This window comes from Pipistrellus hanaki (assembly GCF_964339955.1).
Source record: "Pipistrellus hanaki genome assembly, chromosome: X".
Taxonomy (NCBI): domain Eukaryota; kingdom Metazoa; phylum Chordata; class Mammalia; order Chiroptera; family Vespertilionidae; genus Pipistrellus; species Pipistrellus hanaki.
The window spans coordinates 8,338,768-8,362,653 of record NC_140524.1 but is presented as its reverse complement, the minus strand read 5'-3'; the positions used below and the strand labels follow the sequence as shown (position 1 = coordinate 8,362,653).

The 23,886-nt window shown below is 45.9% G+C and overlaps 1 protein-coding gene across 1 annotated transcript in view; it reads left to right on the top strand.

Moving 5' to 3' along the window:
• ITIH6 (inter-alpha-trypsin inhibitor heavy chain family member 6) overlaps positions 1–15,807 on the top strand; it is a gene marked incomplete at both ends in the record, with an annotated part of 28,268 nt that extends 12,461 nt beyond the window's left edge. The window contains 8 exons of the mRNA XM_084870946.1: positions 2,937–3,053; positions 6,939–7,110; positions 8,048–10,114; positions 12,030–12,122; positions 13,147–13,182; positions 13,364–13,477; positions 14,378–14,755; positions 15,596–15,807. Of these exons, the coding sequence (XP_084727072.1) occupies positions 2,937–3,053; positions 6,939–7,110; positions 8,048–10,114; positions 12,030–12,122; positions 13,147–13,182; positions 13,364–13,477; positions 14,378–14,755; positions 15,596–15,807 (3,189 nt within the window). The remainder of the gene's footprint in view (positions 1–2,936; positions 3,054–6,938; positions 7,111–8,047; positions 10,115–12,029; positions 12,123–13,146; positions 13,183–13,363; positions 13,478–14,377; positions 14,756–15,595) is intronic.
• Positions 15,808–23,886: the final 8,079 nt, after the last annotated feature.

The window sequence follows — 23,886 nt, the reverse complement described above, 5'->3', positions numbered from 1 at the left end:
TAGGCTCATATGTGTGCACACAAGTCCTTTGGTTGATCTCTCCCTTTTATCCCCACCTTCCCTCTGAGGTCCAACAGTCTGACCCATGGCTCCTTGTCTCTGGGTCTGTTCTTGTTCACCAGTCTATGTTGTTCACCATTTCCCCCAGATGAGTGAGATCATGTCCTACTGGAACTTGGGACTTGTTGTAACTTTGTCTTTAAGAATGTCAAGAAGTGCACCAAGTTGGGAGGGGGGCTTTGCATGAGACAAAGAAGGGGGCTGGCACTCTCCAGGGGTGCATAGGGAACTTCACATGGATTGGACTCCCAGACCATAGGTTTCGGGCACAAGAAATGGCAAAAGCTGAGACCGAAAGTTCAAAGGCTGCAGGGGCAGGAAAGGAGCTTGCCATTTGCCTTGAGGGGACCAGGCAGCCAAGAGAGGGAATGACATTATGAGATTTTGGTTGGAAAGGCCAGATCCAGCAGGAGCTGCCGAGACATGTACAATAGTTGGAAGGGGCCACGATAGAAGCAGGGAAACTTGACAGAAACCCCTGAGTTGGGCTGTGTGAGTTTGGGATGGAGAGCAGGGCTGGACCTGAGATATCCAGCACAAGAAACCAGGAGGAGCTTGTGGCTGGTTGGGTTTGGGAAGGAGGGCACAGCTGGACTGAGGAGTGACCCTCGGGGTTGCATCTGGAGTGGCCATGTGGATGACGCCGCCTTCAATGACAAAGGTGCACAGGGGAAGGATGGAGGCAGAGGATGAATGTATTGTTGGTGCAGAATCCATTGGAGGCCTCTTCAGACATCGAAGGGAATAGGTCCAATAGCGAGTGGGTGTGCAGCTGTAGAGGGGGAGGCGTGGAAAGCTTTGGGCAAGAGCAGGACCTGTGAAGTCATCAGTGGAGCCTGGGCAGTGGAAACCCAAGGGCTAGCCAGGTGACCCAGGGAGAACGTGCAGAGCCACAAGGCCGATCCAGGATGACAGTTGCTAAGGCCGAGATTCCATCCAAGGAGCTATTGGTCCCAACCCACCAGCTGCCAACAATCTGCTCAGAGCTGTAAATTCCCACCACTTCCCCCCATTGTGCTGCACAGACATAACCATTCTCTGGATGCCATGGCTCACACATATTGGGAGGCACTGCTGCAGAGACAGGGGGGAAATGCAGCCCAAGAAAGACACTGACAGACCAGAGATGGTAGGGAATAAGGAGAGTTCCCCATCTCAGATCCCTGGGTAAAAGGTTTGTGAAGAAATCAGAGAAAATAATCCATTGTGAATTCATCAGGGAGGTGCAGTTGGATGAAAATGGAAATATACTCCCTGAGTTTGGAGACCAGCTGGTCATTGTTGCCTTTGGTGAGATAAAGCCATTGTGTGGTGGAGGTGAGACCCAGTCTGTGGTCGGTGGGGGAGTGAGATGGAGAGGAGAAGACCCTTATGAATGTCCAAATCTTTCCCATGGCATGCTACAGGGGGAGACGCTGGCTTGAAGATGGGTGGGATTGGGATCAAGGGGGTTTGTCTCAGTGGATGGAAAACACATAAATATTTTTATTCTAAATTTGGAGTGTAGGGGCCTGACTGGTAGAGCAGGTGCGAGATAGCCTGGGAGTCCATGGGTCCAGGCCTGGATTCTTTGGACTTTCAGCAGAGAGAAGGGGCATATGGGGATGTGAACCCTGAGCAAGGGTAGGGGGGCAGTCCAAGGAACATGGCCTGGTGTCCTGAATTCCGTTCATGAGGAAGGAGGGAGACATGTCCTGAGAGAGGAAGGGCATGCCAGCTGAGGTGAGCGCGAGAGGCTGGTGACCTGTGCCTTGTCTCTGGCTTCTAGGATGTGAGGTGTGGGGCCACCTGTGAGTTGGAATCCGGAGAGATGGGTGTGTGCTCTTGCCAGAAGCTCTCGCTTAGCCAGGCAGGGGAGGAACAGAGGAGGACAGCTGGCCTCTGCCCTTGGCTGGGGCAGTTGCAGGTGGTGGACCAGGCTTTGGGAAGTGCCGTAGGGTGCCGGGGGCAAAGTGGACACAGGGCCTGCACATGTACTTGGGGATTAACTCAAAGGCTGTGGTGGGGGGAAGGCCCAGATGTCCTCCCCTGTCTTCTGAGGTCCCCTGAGAGAAGAGGACATGGTGTCCCCAGCCTTGTGATCAGAGGGTGCCTGCATGGCAGTGAGGAGAGGAAGCTGTTTACCCCAGTGCATAGCCACTTCAGGCTGCTGGGCAGCTCAGACCCTCAGCAAGCCCATACTCCTCCAGGCTGAGCTGACACTGGTCCTGGGGGCCCTCCTAGCTCCCCCTCCCCTTCCCTCAGCTGTCCCAGCCCCCAGGCCCTGCAGAGGGAGATTGGGAGTAGGGGGAGGGGTGGCAGCCAATCACAGCCCCCACAGCCTCAGGCATCTGCACCTGGTCTAACCAATCCCCTCTGCACAAGCAGCTCCCTCAGCCTCTGCTCCCTCCTCCCCTCCTGCTCTGCCCAGCAACAGCAGAAAGGAGCTGAAGGAGGAGAGGGAGGCCCTGCATACTCCCAGCCCCTGGCAGCCATGGAGCTGGGGAGCTGGGCCCCAGGCTCACTCTATAGAGGGAGGTTAAAACAATAGTTCCAGTTCCTGGAGCCCAGGCAAAACGTCCCTAGGGGCCCTGGAGACTGTGCAAGCCCAGCTCTCATGGACAGGAACTCACATTTTACAGAGATCCTGCTCCTTGGAGCCCTGGGCCCCAAGCCAGTCTGCACAGCTCTGGGGCAGCTCCCAGGCTCACAGCCCAAACAGCAGAGACACAGTTCTGCTGGGAGAGATGGGCATGGGAGAGACAATGGCACACAAGCCCCTTTAACCAGACACAGTGAGAAGGCCTAGGCAGCAGATAGGCCGTTATGGAGGAGACTTAGAGGGGCCTGATTTAAACCAGCTTTCACAGTTCTTGTGCTTTCCTTCCTTTGTCCAGATTTACGATGGCTATTTCATTCACTACTTTGCCCCCAGAGGCCTCCCACCAGTTGAGAAAAACGTGGTGTTCGTTATTGACGTGAGCGGCTCCATGTTTGGTACCAAGATGAAGCAGGTAATGAGCAGCCTGGTGACCTCTCAGACCTCTTCTTGTTAAGTCTGAGCAGCAGAGAGTGCTGCCACATGGGGTCCCTGGGGCCAGGGGCTCCATCATCCCATCACCCTTTGCTCTTATAGGCCTGGCCCCACTTCAGGCTCCTGGTACCTTAGCTATCAGGAGCCACCTATGAGGAGCCAGGTGGACCTGGAGCCGCAGAATATGAGGGCCGTTGAAACACTGGGCTGTGGGGCCTGAGCCACTGAGACCCTGCACCACAAAACTCCTGGACTCAGAAGGGCCCAGCATTGCAGAGTCTCTGAGCTAGAGTGTGCTGCTGTCAGACACCTGAGCCAAACAATAAATAAAACCTTAGTCATTTTAGACTCTGAACATTTCCAAGGCCACAGGCTTTTAAATTTAGTTACTTTTTACTTCAACGCCAGAAAAATACAGTATGCTAGCATTGTAGTGCATAGAAACCATACAGTCCTGTTCCATCTAGACTTAAATGTTGTAGCCCTTCTCCCAAAACACCCTTGAAACAGAGCCGTTGGCCAAAAAGATTTTGACTTTAGAGCCTGAATCCTTAATGTTCTGGAAGCAGTATTTATAACCATGGTACTCGGGGTGTCTAGTTATAAGGTTCAAGTGTTCTGGGACAGGATAGCCTTTATACCTTGAAGTTCTGAACCACAAAGCCCATGGGACCTAAGGCTAACTGACTTGTTTTACCAAAGTGTAGCCAAACTTGGGGTAGGTAGATATTGAAAATTGTCTCCCTTTCGCCTTCATTATAGAGGAAAGGATACAGCGAATTCCAAACCTTTCTAGCCTTCCTATTTCTCCTAAGCTAAGGAGAACATGTGACAGTCATATTCCAGGGGCACAGTTGCCCTAAAAGAATGAGTCATAATGATAGAACTATGCAATGCTTCCCCTCCCCCAATACATTCCCACTATATCAACATGTATTTTGCAGAGCAACAGGAGGTTTCAGCTTAAAGAACTGGAAGCCTACACATAATTTATGCAAAGATCTCTAGAGATACACAAGACAGAGGAGATAAAATAGGGACCCTAAAAGAAATGTTAGCCTCTGACACCTGCAATTGCAGCAATCGGCAAACGCCATTGCACTTCTAGATAATAAACATAAAACCTGACATTGAAGTCCTATTTACCTCAGTAGCTTTTACTTGATACATAATCTCTGGCTTTCAACAAAAACTTAGAAGGCATGCTAAAAGACAAAACACAGTCTGAAGAGATAAATCAACATCAGAACCAGACTGGTGTGTTGGAATGATCAGAGTGAGTATTTTAAATAACTAATCAATATGCTAAGGGCTCTAATGGAGAAAGTGGACAGCATGCAAGAACACATGAGCAATGTAAACAAATATAGATGTCCTAAGAAAATTAAAAGGAAATGTTAGAAATATAAAATACAGTAACAGGAATGAAGAATGTCTTTGGTGGGCTTATTAGGAGCCTGAACATGGAATCTATGAGCTTGAAGATATGGCAATAGAAACTTCCCAACCTGAAAAGCAAAGCAAAAAAAACCTACAGAATATTCAATAACTGCATACAATTACAAAAGTGTAACATATATTGTAATTAGAGTAACAGAAGGAGAATAAAGAGAGAAGTAACAGAAGAAACAGTTGAAGGAATGAATAGATATAAATTTTCCAAAATAAATGCCAACCATCAAATCATAGGTCCAGGAAGGTCAAAGAACACTAAACAGGAAATACCAAATAATCCACAGATAGGCACATCCTATTCAAACTTCAGAAAATCAAAGACAAAAAGAAAATCCTTTAAAAAGCTCATAGGAAATAACACTTTACTTATGGAGGAACAGGGATAAGAATTACATCAGATTTCTCTTGAGAAACTACGCAAGCAAAAAAAAAAAAAAAGTGGAGTAAAAGGTTTAAAGTCTTAAAAGTGGGGGGGGGGGGGGGACAAGCTAGCCTAGAATTCTGTGTACAGCCTCATTGTCCATCCAAAGTGAAAGAAATGCTTTATCAACCAGGCCAAAGTTGAGGGAATTGTTGCTAACAGACCTGCCTCAAACAGGTAAATGTTTAAAGAAATTCTTCAGAGAGAAGAAAAATAGTATATCTGAGACACTTGGGTCAACATTAAAAAAAGAGAAAGATTTAGAGAAGGAATAAATGAAGGTAACATCAAATATTTTATTTTTAATTTATCTAACAGAAAACAGGTAGTTCAAAAGAATAGTAGCAATCATGTATTCAGGGAATATAGCTTACTGATAAGTGAAATTAATGATAGCAATGTCATAAGGGACAGGAGGGAATAATTGGGACTACTCTGCTACAAGGTACATGATGGGGTTATGTATCCAATAAACCCATCATACGTTGAAAATATCATGTCAACATGCTTAATACAACTAACCTACCAAACATCATAGCCTGCGTTAAATGTGCTCAAAGGGCTTACATGAGCCTACACTTGGGCAATTATCTTGAGTTTCATCTCAAGAGTAATTGCCTTCCTCATCTTCTTCTCACCAGAAACAGATGACATAGAGTGACCTTTTGTGACACGATGGGCTGTGAAAGCACAACACACAATATCAACAACAAAAAAATACTGTAGAGTAGCTGTTGCTTACCCTCATGATTGTGTCGCTGATTGGGAACTGTGGCTCACCGACCCTGTCCAGCAATATAAGACCCCACATCCCCTATTTACTGAACTGCCTATAGACTTGAACCTGTTTTCTCTGTTCACTGAGCCTCATTGTCATCACTTGTAAAATGAGGATAATATTAGTATCTTCTTCATTGTGTTGCTGTGAGGATGAAATGAGCTAATGCACCTAAAGCATTTTTCATAGTTCCTTGAACATAGAAGTATCCTATAAATGGTACCTAATACTAGAACCCACATGTCCTATTTACTGAACCCACCATAGACTTCAGAGCCAGTTAGAAACACAGTTCCCAGTTCCTATGTGCCTAGCCCTCTGCTATGTAGTGCCATGAGAAGGGAACCAGGAGGAAGATGTATTCTAAGCCTTGTCCTCAGAGGGCTCAATATCTGGATGGAGAATGAAAATATTCCACATAAGACAGTCAGTAAACAGTCTGGGAAGAATAATGTCTGGGGTGGGAATGGCATGGGTCAGAGTAAGCATTCAAAGAAGGGCTGCCCAGAGAAGGAGCAACTGAAGGAACAGTAAAAATATGGATAAGTAAAGGGAAAGTGGAAAGGTCTGCTATCTAAAGGACACAACAAGAGCAACAGTTGTGAGAGACAAAATAGAATTTGGGGCTGGTAAAGACCAGACTGGAAGAAACAGAGGGTGAGGTAGAAGAACAGATTAGATGAAATAGAATCAAACATTGCAAGGTCATTGAAAGACAGCTATAAAGACCTAGCATCATAAAGCTTAAACTTCAGGGCCCTGGAATCATTGAATTCTGGGTCATGGGGTCCCATAACTATAGAACACATGAATCCTAAGTCTCTGGAAGCATAGAGCTTGAACCTTCCAGACCACCACTGTCCAATAGAACCTTTTCAATGATAGAAATGTTTGAAAGTTCTGAAGTTTCCAGTACAGTAACCACAGGCCACTTCAAGTGAAAAAACAGAATTATAAACTTTTTCTTTGGTTTTAACAAACTTACATTTACATTGTAAGACTCCGTGTGGCTAGAAGCTTCCACTGGACAGTGTCGTTCTGGGCTTTGGGCCATAGAGCCTACAGAGCATTTTGACCTGAGAATCCTATACCCACAGGGTGTTGGGATCAGAGAGTCCTAAATCTTAGTACCCTATACACAAAGAGCTTTTCAAATGTGAGTAAGACCTCAAGTATTGGTTCATTTCCTTCACTTTGTCCATGTCCCACAGACTAAAAAGGCCATGAATGTGATTCTTGGTGACCTGCGGGCCAACGACTACTTCAACATCATCTCCTTTTCTGACACGGTTAGTGTCTGGAAAACTGGAGGCTCCATCCAGGCCACCATCCAGAATGTACACAGTGCCAAGGAGTACCTGGGCCACATGGAAGCTGATGGTTGTAAGTATTAGACCTACCCACCCCAATGGGCAGGCTGTGGTGATGTGGGAAATTCTTAAAATGTTCCCTTCATTCCCCCATCCACCTCACCTCTCACAGTGCCATGAATATCATGATTACATTTTACACAAATATGTGCCTATGACCTAGTGGAAATAGCACAGTTGATTCTCCATGTGTTTTAGGGCATATTCCCCCTTTGGATTTAAGTTTCCTATTCTTTAAAGCACATAGAAGAATTTGCTAAGACTTTTTAAAAAATATATTTTATTGATTTTTTACAGAGGAAGGGAGAGGGATAGAAAGTTAGAAACATCGATGAGAGAGAAACATCATTCAGCTGCCTCCTGCACACTCCCTACTGGGGATGTGTCCGCAACCAAGGTATAGGCCTTTGACCGGAATCGAACCTGGGACCCCTGAGTCTGCAGACTGATGCTCTCTCCACTGAGCCAAACAGGTTAGGGCTAAGACTTTTTTTTAAAAAAAAATCAATAATCTAGATATTTATTTCCAAGCCTTCGAGTAAGTTGCTGCCCTGATTCTGGCTTTTGATCAATTGTTTCTCAAACAATTACTGAAGTTTCCCCACCCACCATCAATTCCTATCAATTCGGCCCTTTCTTGCCCTGGAATTGTGGGGTACTGTCCTTGAGGAGCTGCCAATCTGACTAGAGAATGAAACATTCCCTCCTAGAAACAGGCAAAGCACAGTCTCAGATAGGGAGTGAGAAAAGCCAAGGACAGGCAGACTCCACTGTCAACTCTCAGGAAGCCTATGCAGAGGTAAGGAGTTGGGAAGGATAAACAGTAGAAAGAGTTTGAGCAAAGATCAGGTGATATGACTGGGAGATTGGTGAGGTGTCTAGTGTGTCTACAATAGGGGTAGAAGTACAGTAACTAGAAAAGATGGTCTCACGGTCTGCTCCCCAATTAGGGACGGACATCAACACTGCTCTGCTGGCAGCTGCTTCAGTGCTGAACCATAGCAACCAGGAGCCTGGGAGGGGCTCCAGTGTGGGGAGGATCCCTCTCATCATCTTCCTGACAGACGGGGAGCCCACCGCTGGCGTGACGACTCCCAGTGTGATCCTCTCCAATGTCCGCCAGGCACTGGACAACAGGGTGGCCCTTTTCAGCTTGGCCTTTGGGGATGATGCTGACTTCCCACTGCTACGTCGCCTGTCCCTGGAGAATCGAGGAGCAGCCCGGCGCATATACGAAGACACCGATGCAGCCCTACAACTGCAGGGCCTCTATGAGGAGATCTCCATGCCTCTGCTGGCAGATGTGCGTCTGGACTACCTGGGCGGCTTGGTTGGGACCTCCCCTTGGGCTCTTTTCCCCAACTACTTTGGTGGCTCAGAGCTGGTGGTGGCAGGCCTGGTGCAGCCAGGTGAGCAGGAACTGGGCATCCACCTGGCAGCCCGTGGCCCCAAAGGTCAGCTTCTTGTGGCCCGCCACAGTGAAGTGGCCACCAACAGCAGCCAGAAGGCCTTTGGTTGCCCAGATGAACCAGCCCGCAATGTAGCCCACTTCATCCGCCGCCTCTGGGCCTATGTCACCATTGGAGAACTGCTGGAGGCACGTTTCCGAGCCCGAGACACCAGCACTCGCCACCTGTTGGCTGCCAAAGTCCTCAACCTGTCCCTTGAATACAACTTCGTCACACCTCTGACTTCATTGGTGATGGTGCAGCCCAACGAGGCCAGTGAGAAGGCCAGGAGACAGACTTCCACCACAGCTGGGCCAGGAACTATCATGCCCTCTTCCGCCAGCAGGCATGGCCTAGGGGCAGGCACAGCCCGGCCAACCTTGGTGCCCAAGATCTCTCCCAAATCAAGGCTTGTAAACTCAAAGTTTTACTTATCCTCAACTACTGCCTCTACCAAGAAGACAGACAGTTCCAGAGATTTGGAGCCCCTGGGTCAGAGCCCTAGCACTGTACCCACCCCAGCACACCCAAGGCCCAAAATTCCAGCACAACACGATTCTGGCACTTTGACTCAGCCAACTCTCAGGACAAAACCTGCTGCCCTTGTGCCCTCAAATTCTGATGCCTTTGTGCTTATGAAGCCCAGCACTCCACCTCACCAGAATCCTGGGACCCTATTACCCATAATTTCTGAGACACAAGTCCCACCTATGAATCCTGGCACCCCATTCCAGTCCAAAGTTGGCACTATGAAACATTTCACTTCATTGCATTCCAAACCTAGTGCTCCATCACAACCTAAACTGGATGCCACCTCACATCCCCAGCCTAGGGTACACACATCACAGTTTCCCAAAAATCTGCCACGGCCCAGGCCTGGAGTCTCCACACTTCAGATCCCCAAAAACCCACCACACACCAGACCAAGGGTTTCTGTTCCGAAGACCCTAAGCAACCTGTCACACCCTAGACCTGGGATCCTCTTACCCAAGACATCTAAAGTCCCATCACCTCTTAAACCTAGTGTCCCACCTCATCAAACTTCCCCAAGCTTATCACTTTCTAAACCTAAGACACCAATCCCCAATAAGCCCAAAACCCCATTACCCTCCAGGCCTGTCAGACCCAGGCCCCCACCTCCTCGGAGCCTAAGCACAGTCCCAAGCACAATCTCAAATCCTACAAGTCCCAGCAGTAACACAACCACTCCTGTCCTTGGAGAACCCATCCCTACTCCCTTTCATCCCACACTGCCCTCTCTGCTGACCCCTGGAAGGCTCTGGCATCAGCATGACCTGCTGTCAGGGCCCCAAAGCACAGGAGAAATTCTGGGACCATCTGTGTCAGGAGTCACAACAATGAGTCTACCCAACAGCTCCAGGCCTATGCCAGAAGGCAGCTCCCCAAACCTGCCAGTCCTGCTGCCTTCTAGCACCCTCCCTGAGGCAGTCAGCCTGCTCATTGTGCCCGAAGAATTAGAGCTATTGTCTGAGTCAATGGTGGAGTCCAAGTTTGTGGAGTCCTTGAACCCACCGGCTTTCTATACCTTCCTCACTCCTGACAAAAATGGTGAGTATCATGGGCAAGAGGGCAAGACATGGGAGGGAGGTCTGAAGGAAGAGCACCAGGAATTAGGAGTGTGCAAGACTTGTGCAGATTTCAGTGATACTACAGCTGCTTGCTTGTTTTGAAACTTTGAACCAGCTACTTAGCTTCTCTGGGCCTCAGTACAATAAGCACAGAATGAGGCCCTGGGAGAGAAAGGATGTTAAAACTGGGGAGGATAAACAGAAACAACCTGGCCAAGCTGGAGCTTTGACATTTGCTTTGTTGGAAAAAACAACGGCTCTTGCTTTCCAAGTAGGGGAGGGGTGTGGGATTATAAATGGGAGCATCACTGGGCAAGGAGTGAGGTCTGATTGGTTCTTTTGTGTTCTGTGAACAGCACTGTTTAATGAAAGGGGTATAAAAATTAGGGAAGATGATGACAATTATCTTTAAATTTCCCCAAAACTGTGAAATAATAACACTTAATTAACATTTTGAGCTCTTTCTAGGTGCAGCTACTGCTCAACTTTAATCCCTCATTTAATCCTCACAATAAATTCTTTGTATCTGCATTTTATAACTGTGGAAACTGAAGCACAGAGAGGTGAAGTAACTTGCTCCATGTCACACTGATAGTAAGAGATTTGAATTTACATAATCTGGTCCCAGACTAAATGTGCTTCACTATTCTTTCTTGAGAGGAGTGACATTTCCTAGGTGACCTTATAGGGCAGGATTAGAATCACTTGGGGGTGGCAGTAAGTCACAGGGACACAAATTTGGGCATGACATCTTTGACATGCTCCTCTCCCTCACCACCACCCCCTCCCAACATCTCGTCCATCTTCAATTACTGACAATGTTACCTCTAATATATTTGCCAATGCACCCACTTTTCACTACCCCAACTATCACTACTGTAGGACAGAATACCATTGTGTCTCACCTCAACAACTGTTCCAGCCTCCTCACTGACCTCCCTGCTCTCTTTAGAGAAACATTTAGACATTCTCCCACAGCAGCCAAACAGATCTTTTAACACATTACTTCATTTCTCTTCCCCTAGTTCACCCACTAAGATTTTCTCTTCACACCTAGAATGAAGCCCAAAGTCCTATTTATGACCTTCTCTCTACCCCATAGCTCTCTGACCTCACCTTCTCCCACTCACTCTCTGAACTCTAGCCCCACTGGCCTCCTCTCAGGTCCTCCAATGGCCCCTGCTCCCACTTCCACCTCCACTCAGGGACCTCTTTCAAGCTGTTCCTTCTGCTTGGTAATCTCTCTGACCTGTCTTGCCCTGTCCCCTTCCTACCACCCTCATCTTTTCTGTTGCTACTCACACTCCAGTTCATGACTTTGGTCCTTTCCACCCATCTCACCATCCCAGACTATGTCAAGTATCTGTTAACTCCCCCAATCATTCTATGATTTGTTATAGTATACTAGAGGCCCGATGCACAAAATTTGTGCAAGAGGCTTGGTCCTCACAGCCTTGGCCGGCCCTCACAGCCCCAGCTTTGTCTGGGACCTTCTGTACAGTCATTCAGCTGTTTGGTCTAATTAGCATATTAGCTCTTTTTTATATAGGATATCACCATTGATAATTATGATTTCATTCATGTCTGCCTCCCTGATTAAAATATGAACATCAGGTCAAAAATCATGACTACTTCATTCACCACTATACCCCTGATGCCTAAACAGTGCCTGAATGAATGAAGAGTGATATGAGGGAGAATTTTGAGCATAAATGAGCTTGAAAGACTGCGTTGTTGTGGAGAGCATAAGGTCCTAGTCTTGACAATATGCCAGTCAAATTGGAAAGCCAACGAGGACACTCCTAGTCAGAAAGCAAGTGTGCCCTGTGGTAGGTTCAGAGTATCATTGCCTTGAGAGTGTGAAAGATTTCTTCCATTTCTTTTGCACTTGGCAGGAAATCCACATTGGGAAGGCAATTCTGAAGAGATCCTGGGAGAAGCTGGAGACATCATGGAATCTCAGGGGAGCTCTGCAGGGCTAGCCAAAGGTGAACAAGGAACTCCACCGACAAAGATCCCTAAGCTTTCGTTTCCATTCAGTTAGCATTCTCATAGGAATTGTGTGAGTTCAGAGGAAAGGCAATGCATTCATGTTTCATTGCTGCTTAACAAATGACCACAAACTTAATAACTTCAAGCAACACCCTTTAATTATCTCACAGTTTTGTATGTTAGAAGCCTTGGCACAGGTTAATTGGATTCTCTGCTTAGGGTCTCAAAAATTGAAATAAAGGTGTCTATCAGATTAAGTTCTCATCTTCCAAGTGCATTCAGGTTGTTGGCAAAATGTTTGTAGGCCTGGGATCCCTGTTTGCTTGGTGGCTGTTGATTGGAAGTCACTCTTAGCTTCTAGAGGCCACCTGGACCACTTTCATGTCCTAGAGCTCTTCTGCATTCCTAGCCACATGGCCCCCTCCATCTTTAAAGACAGCCATGAAGAATCTCACATCAAAAATCTTCTCATACTTCAAATCTCTCTGACTTCTCTGACCCATATTTAAATGGCTCATCTGATTAGGTTAGGCCCATCTGGATAATCTTCCTATTTTAAGGTCAACTGAACCACATAACATAACCTATTTATGGGAGTGATATCTCAGTCCTGGAGATTTCACAGGATGTGTAAACTGGGGAATCTTGGGTGCCATGTTAGGATTCTACCTAGCAAGCAGAGCATAAGAGAAAAATAGCATTTGAGTTGGCTAGGAAAGATAACTAGAAATGGGTCCTTGGTAGCTAAGGAAAAGAAAACATTCCAGGGGGAGCAAAACAAAAGCAATGGGTTGCTAGCAAGAGAAGGCAGGGCATGCATAACAATAGTTCAGTTGGGCTGGAGCATAAAGAGAAGAGTGGAGAGCTAGACAGGAGCTAGATTCCAGAAAAGACTTAAATGTGAACTCAGGAATTTGACCCGTATCTGGGAAGAGATGACTGAGAGGCTAGAGTGTTCCAGAGTTCCTAGAAATGTGATAGATCAGTCTATTACCAACACAGTCCTTCTCTCCTTTGCAGGCATGTTACCAAGCATCTTCACCTTCTCATCCTCAGGTAAGCCAGCCACTGTCACTGTACTGTGCGAGTATAGGACAGCTTGTGCACTGAAAATGGGGCTGGGCTTTCTCTTGGGAAATAGACATGGCCTCCTACATTCCCCTCCTCTCCCTTATCCTCTCCCCCCACCCATTACTTCTAAGGCCATAACCTCAGAATGTTGTCTCCTGCCTTGCAGTGGATGGTGACCCCCACTTTGTGGTCCACATCCCACGCTCTGAAGAGAGAATATGCTTCACACTGGATGGGCGCCCAGGGGACCTGCTACAGCTCATAGATGACCCAAAGGCTGGTGAGAGCCCCAAGGACTCCACTCTGTATAATACCGTAGTAGTCAGATATACTCATGTCAACACCCACAGACATCTGTGGACTAATCCTCACAAACACAGCACAAGTAAACACCCAGACACATGAAAACACACATAAATATACTCTAATATCAACACACTCACATATGTGTATATACACACACTAGGGCACACAGTAAAGTCACACAAATATAAAGCCAGACACATATTTCGATAACCTCCATACCCACACACAATACCATATAACTATGTACCCAGATCCACATTGTCATAAAATATATGCTCAGATATACACATTGACACAAACGTCAGCACACTCACACATACATGTACTGATACCCGAGGAATTCAACACTCACAGACACACATACTCTGCTACTCTAGACAGACAAAACACACCAATGCACACAAATACTCACCATGACACACCCAGATACACATCAGTCTCTACACAACACACAACCAGAAACACACAATATAAACTATTCACCAAGACATAGCACTAACATATCCAGAAACACACATAAACATACAACAACAACAAATAGACACTCTAACATAGCACCTTCCCCAAATATGTACAGATGTACTGGTAGGCCCAGAGATAACCATGTAAACATAATCAGACATATAAATATACACACTCAGAAACAATCACATGCTTGCAAAACAGCCCCACTGGGGTGAACATGTGCAAGCTACAATTATGTCCATACATTGCACAAGAAAGAGCAGCAGGACGGGCTGCGGTAGAAGCACTTTCGCCAGGAGCTAGCTCTCTAACCACAAATCAGCACCCTGGGCCTTGTCTGTGCTGTGGGTGACCAAATAAATGACTATGTGAAAGACCATGATCCAGGCACGGCCTCTTCTCTCTCCAGGGCTGCATGTGCATGGACAGCTGCTTGGGGCACCACCAAGGCCAGGCCACAGGGACCAGATCCGCACCTACTTTCAGACCATCACAGTCACCACAGACAAACCCCGGGCCTACACTATCAACATCACTCGCAATTCCATATCTGTGCAAGGCGAGGGTACCTTGCTTCTGTCCTGGGACCAGCCTGCCCTGCTGAGGAGGTCCCACCTAGAGCTCCATGTGGCTGCTGCAGCCCGCTTCACCCTCCGCATTGGGCACCACCTCGAGTTCCTAATCCTCCGGCACCGCTACAGGCACCCCAGCAGCCTGCAACTACCCCATCTGGGGTTCTATGTGGTCAATGGCTCAGGCCTCAGCACCTTGGCGCGTGGCCTGCTGGGTAAGTGTTTGCTGAGGCTGAGAAGGGCCAGGGAGCACCAGTCCCAAGAGAGATTCTGCCCTCCCTGCCCTTCAACTACAAAGAAAAATAGAGCCAACGTCTACCCTTGGGAGAATACAGACCCAGACCTGGATTGTGATCTCAGGATCTATCAGTACTAGATATAAAGCAGCCAAGGCACCGGAGGAACCCAAGGTTGGGCACCTTGACCAGCCTTAGAGACAAAGAAAAATCCCCTGGAGGAGAGAGACCCACAGTCCAAAAGGCTGACCAAAAGTGGTAGAGGAAAGCAATGGAGGCTAGAAGAAATGGAGCCTGAGTGGTCAGAGTAGAATGCCCGGATGAGGAGTTTGAATTTATCCTGAAGACAGTGGGGAACTATACAAAGTTATAAGCAGGAGAAAGATACAGTCAGAAATGGGTGTAACAAAGATCCTTCTGGGATTTCTGTGAAGGGGGCTGCAGGAAGTCAGACTGTAGGTCAGAAAACATTCCAGAACCTGAGCAGAGGCCCACACCGAAGAGTTTGGGCAGTGATGCTGGGTTGATATATTCTTACTTCCTCCCACTCCTCTCCTGTCCTTCCCTCCAATCTGCCCTGTCTGCCTCAAAGCCTGACTATTCCCCTTCTGCTGCCTTGATACACTTCTTCCATAATACACTCCTGTCCCATTTGGCTGCTCATTTCCCACAACACCCAGCCTCTTCCCTCCTCCAGGCCTTTGCTTCCCCTCATCCCTCTCTCTTTTCCTTCTAGATTTCCTGCTTTAGGGTCTTTTCAGAGTTCTCAGTGGGGACTCAGGCCAGTGCCCTGACTGGTTCTGCATCTTTCTCCCTCAGGGCAGTTCCAGCACGCAGACATCCAACTGGTGGCAGGGTCTACAGGGCCATTCCTGCGGAGGCGCCAAGGCCCAGATGTGCCTGTGGTTCTAGGCAAGAAGCTGCTAAAGGATTCTCCAAGGTTGCTGCCCCGCTGGTCTTCCTGCTGGCTAGTGAACCGCTCTCACGTACAACAGCTGCTGGGCCGACCCTACCTTGCCTATGTCCTGTGATGGCCCCTGAACCCCAGAACCAGGAGACCTGAGTTTGGGATACCCAGAGGCCAGGGGTGATCCAGAAGCAAAGACCTAGGAGCATGAAGGCACACATAGGCAAACACATGTACACATGCATTAAGTGACACATATATAAAGACATACAAACACACAGACATGCGTATCTATGGACCTAGAGACTTAGGGACTCTTGCCTCCTCATAGTTCTTCCTGTCTCCAGTGTTCACTCTTCAATCCATACACCACACCAACTTTAGAGATGATTTTCTTAAAACAAAAAACTGACAGAGCAGCTGGCCCTACTCACAACCTTCTCTGGCTCCCGTGATATATTTAAGGCTCTTGGGGTTCCCTTAACAAACCATATTCTCCCACCACTGGGCCTTTGCATGTGTTTTTCCTTCTGCATGAGGCCCTATTCCTTGTCTTCATGTAGGTGAATTTTACACATCATTCAAGTCTTAGTTGTCATCTTCTCTAGAAGGCCTTCCCTAGCCCCTCTCCTGGATTGAATTCAGTCCCTGTCTTTGTTCCTATAGCTCACGCCAATCCATCCACACTCAGAGCATTTATCATACTATGTAGTAATTATCAGTTTACTTGTCTGGATCCCTGACTTAGACTGTGAGCTCTTTGAGGGCAAGGGCCTTTTCTGAATCATCTATGTGCCTGGCACATGATAGGTGCTTAATAAATATTTGCTGAATGAATGAACAAAAATGAACTAATCACAGTAGTAGACACACGCACACATACATACAACCAAAGACACAGGATCACACACAAGGACACAGACACAAATGGAGAAACAGTGTGGTAGAGACATTCAAAAACATAAGGCATAAGGATCTCAAAACTAAGAGAATAGACATAGGGAAACATAGGCATACAAAGCGGGGAACAGGGTTCCAGAGTGACATCATCAGGGACATAAACCCAGAGTTCTCTTGCTAGGCCTATATATCCCCATTTTGAAGTACTATACCTGTCACAAAGAGTCAGGGAGACAAAAATAAGATCACCAGGGATAGGCACACATGACTATTATGAAGACACTGAAACATAAACAACATACAAACTAAGAGATACATATGCACAGAGATTCAGACACAGGAGTAGAAGTGTCAAGACACACAGCAACACATAAAGACAAAGGTAAACAGGACGCATCAGTCAAGACCATAGTCCAAGACACCAAGGACAAAGAAGTAGAAACACATAGACTCACTGACATGCTGACTTTTGTATATGGGGTCAGGGATGAGAAGAAAACACAGGGCCAGAGACTTACAAGTGGATGGAAGCAGACATTACACCGACTCATACTTGATGACAAAGACCCAAGGACACAGTCACATGCAGAGGAACACTCTAAGAATGAGACAGGAGCGCAGATTTACATATTCAGAGATCCAGTGACAAACATGGGGATGTAGACACATGAACAGTGACAAAAACCAGTAAAGAGATGGGGGTCAGGCAAGATAACAGAGATATACTAGTAAGGACAGGCAAGTGGACTCCAGATATAATGGGGACACTATGACAAGGACACTGGAATTCAGAGACAGAGCCCCTAGAAGTAGAAATGGGCATGTGCACCCACAAATACAGTCACATGGACACAAGTTAGACATAAGAACAGAAACACAGGGACATATCTGGTAGGATCAAGATAGATACATAGAAACAGACACACAGAACATAAGCAAATGGTCAGAGACACAGTGACAAGGAAATCCAGAAAAGTAGGGATGCAAAAACACAGAATCAAGATATACCTGGGCACATCCAGAAATAGACATTCAAACAGGCAACCAAAGTCACAAATGAAAATGACGGGATGGGAACTGTGAATCAGACACAGGAACACGGAGATAGTGGCTTGAAAATAAAAAGATGTGGATCCCAACACCAGGCACAGAGAGATGGGGACACAGAGGTGGTGAGTCAGTTCAAAACAAAACCAGGGAGAGAGCCAGACAGAAAAAGAAACAGATGCAGAGAGACACTCTGACAAACAGACTCTTGGGAACAAGAACACAGTAATGGGGACTCAGAGAAAAATATCAAGGGATCAAAAGGAGAAAGAGTTCTTGAGTAACAGAACAACTTGAGACACAGCCACAGCAACTAAAGAAACAATAATGCAAAGATACTGTCAAAAGCTGGGGAAACTAAATGGAGAAGTGGGATAAATATCAAATCACAAACATGGAGAGCAAAGTCCCAGGGACAAACAGACTCACGGGCTTACCAACAAAGGGCACATGGAAGAAGGCATATGCAGGTTCATGAGCACAGACACATATGTAGATGCAGGTTCATGAGCACAGACACGTATGTAGATGCTCAGAGAAAGATAACCAAACACAGGAATACAGAGACTCGGGGATACACTTAAACTGGATCACCAAGGTTCAGGGGGAAACTTTGGGAAGTATAGAGATAGGAATACCCAGACACAGAAATGCACAGACATTAGATCACATGCAAATATTCAAGGACATGTAAAGCATCAGGAACACACAAAAACTCAGTGATGCACAAACACTTGAACACAGATACTCAATGCATGCCCAGACAATGAGACACAAAGAACCATGGGCACACTGAGACAGGGAGACATAGACAGTAGATTGCAGAGGCTCAGGATGTGCAAACACTCAAGTACATTAAAGAACAAGATGCATAAGGCACTAAAACACAGAGATAAGGAACACACAGAGACAAAGACATAGAAGCGGGGTAACACAAACAGAGACTCAGGGACACCCAGAGATGGAGATATACAGACACTGAAACACATAGACTAATAGGATGTATAACACAGGAATGCATAAAGAATGGGACACAAACTCACAGACTTATGCGGGATCAAGGACATGCAGATATTGGACCACAATAAACAATGGAAACCACAGACACCAGAACACAGACATTGGGACACAGAAACCTTGGGAGACTGAAATATGCAGACATTGGAACACAACCAAAAACTTTCTGATGCAGATATTAAGATATACACAGCCATTCAGAAACAGGCAGACACTAACATCCACAGATACACTGACACATACCGACATTTAACATACATGAACACTAGAATAGATATCAGAACATACAGGGATGCTGGTGGACAGAGACAATGGGATCAGATATTGCTACACAGGTACACACAAACACTGGGATACACAGACAGAAGGCCACATAGAACCTGGGACAGACACACACACACACACACACACACACACACACACACACACTGGAATACACATCACTGGGACAGAAAGCTGAAGCACACCAAAACAAAACTTAGAAACATATAGTAATATGCTGACACTGGGAAACAGACAATAGATACAGACCCTGAGGCACACAGACACTGGGCTACAGATACTGAGGTACACAGAAACACTGAAACTAAGAAACACATGCAACATGCAAATGGCTACTGCGGTACACAAATGCTAAAACATATAGAAACTGAGGAACACAGATATTGGGATATATACAGACACCAAGACACACAGATACAAGAACATATAGTCAATAGGACTTAAACAGATAATAAGACACCCAGGCATTAAAGCACAGAGAGGCTATGATCTACATCAGCAATCGCATACCTTTTGGACCTCATGGACCACCAGTGGTCCATGGACCACCAGTTGACAGCCGCTGATCTACATTACAAATACTGAGAAATATACAGACACTGTACTCACAGTCTTTTCAACACAGAGATACTTGTACAGTTGAGGTAAACACAGAAATTGGAACTTACAGTGACTTATCTAAGTGTATCAAATACACAGTATTTAGACACACAGACACTTGGGTGTATAGACACTGGGACAAAGCCCCTGAGACACATAGGTACTTAGAGGTACAGACACTGGGAGACACAGTCACTGAAACACCAAAGCGGAGTAAAACAGGGTGCACAGACACTGATACAAGCAACCACTGGGACATGCAGACACTGAGACACATAGATACTGACACATGCAAATGTTGTACACAGATGATGGAACACACAAACACTTGGGTCCTCAGAAATTGGGACATACTGGTACAGGCTGAAAAACACAAACACTGAAAAACACAGGCACTTGTAGCCAACACTTAAACCTACAGACACTGGGACACGCAAACACTGAGAAATAGTTTCTGAGGCACACGGAAACACTAAAGTAGGGCAGTGATAATGGGTTAAAGAGGGCAGATTGGCCTGGACATCATGGCACAATGATTGAGCATACACCTATGAACCAGGACGTCATGGTTCTGTTCCAGTCAAGGGCACATGCTCGAGTTGTAGGCTCGATCCCCGGTGAGGAGCGAGCAGGAGGCAGCCGATCAATGATTATCTCTCATCATTGATGTTTCTATCTCTCTTTCCCTTTCCATTCCTCCCTGAAATCAATAAAACATTTTTTAAAGAGGGCAGATTGCAGAGATAATAAAGATGTAGAAGGGAGAAATCATGACAACTGATTTAATTGCAGGTGAGAGAGAAAAGAGTCTAGCATGACTTCCATGTTTATTTGTACCTTGGCAACTAGGTGAATTATGCAGCTATTTCTTATGAAGAAACATAGGAAAAGAGGTAGGCTTTGGTGGGGAGCCTCCATTAGTTTAAGGTGTCTATAGGCTTCCCAAACATCTATTAATTAATCTCACCTCTTTCTCCAAACGTCTTGAAATTTCATAGATTTCTTTGTTAGGATGTATTTGGTTACAAGCAGTAGGAAATCCAACTCAACTTTCCTTAATAAAGGGAAGTTGTTGGCTCAACAACTGAAAAAAAATCAGTAGGGTAGGTTTCAGCCCTGCTGGTGTGGCTCAGTGGTTGGGTGTCAAACTAGGAATCAGGAGGTCAAGATTCGATTCCCAGTCAGGGCATATACCTGGGTTGCTGATGCAATCTCCAGTATGCGGTGTGCAGCAGATCAATGATTCTCATTGTGTTTTTTTAAAATACATTTTTATTTACTTCGGAGAGGAAGGGAGAGAAAGAGATAGAAACATCAATGATGAGAGGGGATCATTGATTGGCTGCCTCTTGCATGCACATTGGACCAAGCCCACAACCCAGGCATGTGCCCTTGACCAGAATGGAACCTAGGACCTTTGGGTCCACAGGCCAGTGCTCTCTCCACAGAGCCAAACCAGCTAGGGCAATGATTCTCATTGTTGATGTTTCTATCTCTCTACCCCTTTCCCTTCCTTTCTGAAATCAATTATATATATTCTTTTTTAAAGAAGTAGGGTAGTTTTCAGATGAATGCTGAACCAGTTCACCAAGGCAACATCCAGCTTCTTTCTATCCCTCCACTCTGCCTTCCACAGACTCACTCTACCCTAAGCTTGGCTCCCCTAATCACAGGGTGACTGCAGAAGCAACAATCACTAAACAAAAGTCCTGAGCTTCGCTCTAACTTGGGTATATACCCACTTTAGAACCAATCATTGTGTCCTGGGATATAGGGTGTGTGTTACCTGGCTTAAGCCAAATCTGGGCCCATTCTTGGATGTAACGGTTGGGTCAGCTCCACAAGACTACGTGGCAGCTCCATATTGGATGAGGGGTGAATTGGTGGCAGGAAAGATTAGCAATCACATCACTACATTCGAATAAATGGTATGGCTACAATAAACACTATAAACCAGGTCAAACGAATAAGGACCCAGTAGTAATCGTACCAGAAGACCTATGCAGGATAAAGCTACTGCAATGCAAGCAAAAAGCTAGAGCTTCCTAGAAGCCATGACACAAAATGACAAGACAATGGTGAGCTCTGAAAGTGATCATCATGTAGCTGTTTCTTCATAGTAGTTAACAACTGCTGTCATAACAATCCACTCTATCCTTTATGGAAGTTAGGTAGAATCAACAATTTGGCAATGCTTCTATTAACAGGATAAAAGTGAAACCAAGAGAGTGTGCATGATTTACTTTGAAGGACAAACCAAGTCAATGGCAGAGCCAGGACTAAAACCCCCAGTGTGTCTTAGCTGTAAGGACTAGAAATAAACTCTGGCTGATCTGAGTAGAAAGGAATTTGTTAAACAGGTATTAAATAACTTACAGAGTCTGAGAGAGCTGGAAACCCAGATACAGAGACAACATAGCCAGGAATTTTCGCTGAGGAGACTCTGCTCATGACACCACTAGAAACTGGATACCACCATTTGCACTTCCCACCCAACTGACCCATCCGTCCACTGCCTCTGGAAACAAGATGTAGCTACTGAGACTGCACTAACCCAGTGGTTGGCAAACTCATTAGTCAACAGAGCGGCAAACCGCGGCTCAACCACTGCACTAACCCATCACCAGAATAGATTCCGTGCAGCTACAGCTTCCTTAAGCTTAAATCCTGATTACAAGTCTAGAATAAGCCAATCCAATTGGTGGAGTCTAGTCATGTGTCCAAGCTGTAGTTGCAAAGGAGGCTAGGCAAGAGGGTAGGTGGCTTTTTCAGCTTCCATGGTGGCAGGTGGGGGAAAAGAAAGAAAGTGGCAACGAAAAATAGTGGTAAATACCCACTATGCCTGGCTTACTGCCACCCTACCCAGGGCTTCTACAGTGGAGCCCCTTATTCTGCAACCAATTGCTCAATAAGTATTTCCCAAGAATGGTAAGCTAGCAGCACTAGAAGGAAAACGTAGTGAGTAGGAGAGAGATTTCTTCCTTGTCCTCCTTCCAGGCTGGTTGTAGTGCATCACAAACACAAGAGCCCTTTGGAAAACAGCACCCAAAACCCTAGAACAAGGTTTAAGGATGAGAGGGCTTCCAGAGGAAGTGAAGCTTGGTCTGTACCTTCAAAGATGAGTAAACTTCAGAGAGGAAAAGACGAGGAAGAGAACATTGCATTTAGTCTCTACCCTTAACTCAGCCTTCTTATCTGGTTCCTACTTGGTCACTGGCTGTCTGAGTACCTATTCACATTGGAGCGGAAAAAAACCTTGAGATGTCTAGAGGGTAGTTGAACATCATCAGTATCTCTGGAGCCCCAGACTAGAACTCAAGAGCCACTCTGAGGTCAGCAACAGACAGATACCTAGTACAAATGGTGGACAGTGCAGACTGATTGAGGTCTTAAATGGTCTCCTCCTCAGTTACCCACTTAAGGGGTGATCACACACACCATTTCCTTCTCCCATGTTATATGACCTCAAGTTGGTCAGTTCCTCCCTCTAAGTTTCAGTCTCTGCTCTGTACATTGGAGGGAATTAATCCTATTTTGCAGGGCTATGTGATTGAAATATAAAATACCTATGTCTGTATGTGTGTATTATTTACATGTATATTCCACACACTTATAGTGCCCAGCTCAAAGCTTGGCACATACATGGTACCTGAAGTTATTATTATTCCCCACAGAAAGCCAAAGGTAGAAATAACTTTTAAGATTACCCTCTCCACACTTCAAAGGAATAAAATTATAGAGCAATATCGCCAATGGACATAGAGATGCAAAAATTATCAACAAAATATTAGCAAACTGAATTCAGCAATACATTAAAAATATCATGCACCATGATTGAGTGGGATTTATTCCTAGGATATAATATCTACAAATCAATGAGCAATATCTACAAATTTAGACCTCATAAACAAAATAAAATATAAAAATAATATGATCATATCAATAGATACAGAAAAACATTTAACAAAATCCACCTATTTATGATAAAAACTCTGAGCAAAGTAGGAATAGAGGGAATGTACCTCAACATAATAAAGGTCATATATGACAAACTCAAGACATCATACTTAAACAACGTGTTTCTCTTAAGATCAGAAACAAGCCGAGATCGGTTTGGCTCAGTGGATAGAGCGTCGGCCCGTGGACTGAAAGGTCCCAGGTTCGATTCCGGTCAAGGGCATGTACCTTGGCTGTGGGCACATCCCCAGTGGGGGCTGTGCAAGAGGCAGCTGATCGATGATTCTCTCTCATCGATGTTTCTAATTCTCTATCCCTCTCTCTTCCTCTCTGTAAAAAATTAATAAAATATATATTTTAAAAAGATCAGAAACAAGACAGGATGTCCACTTTCACCACT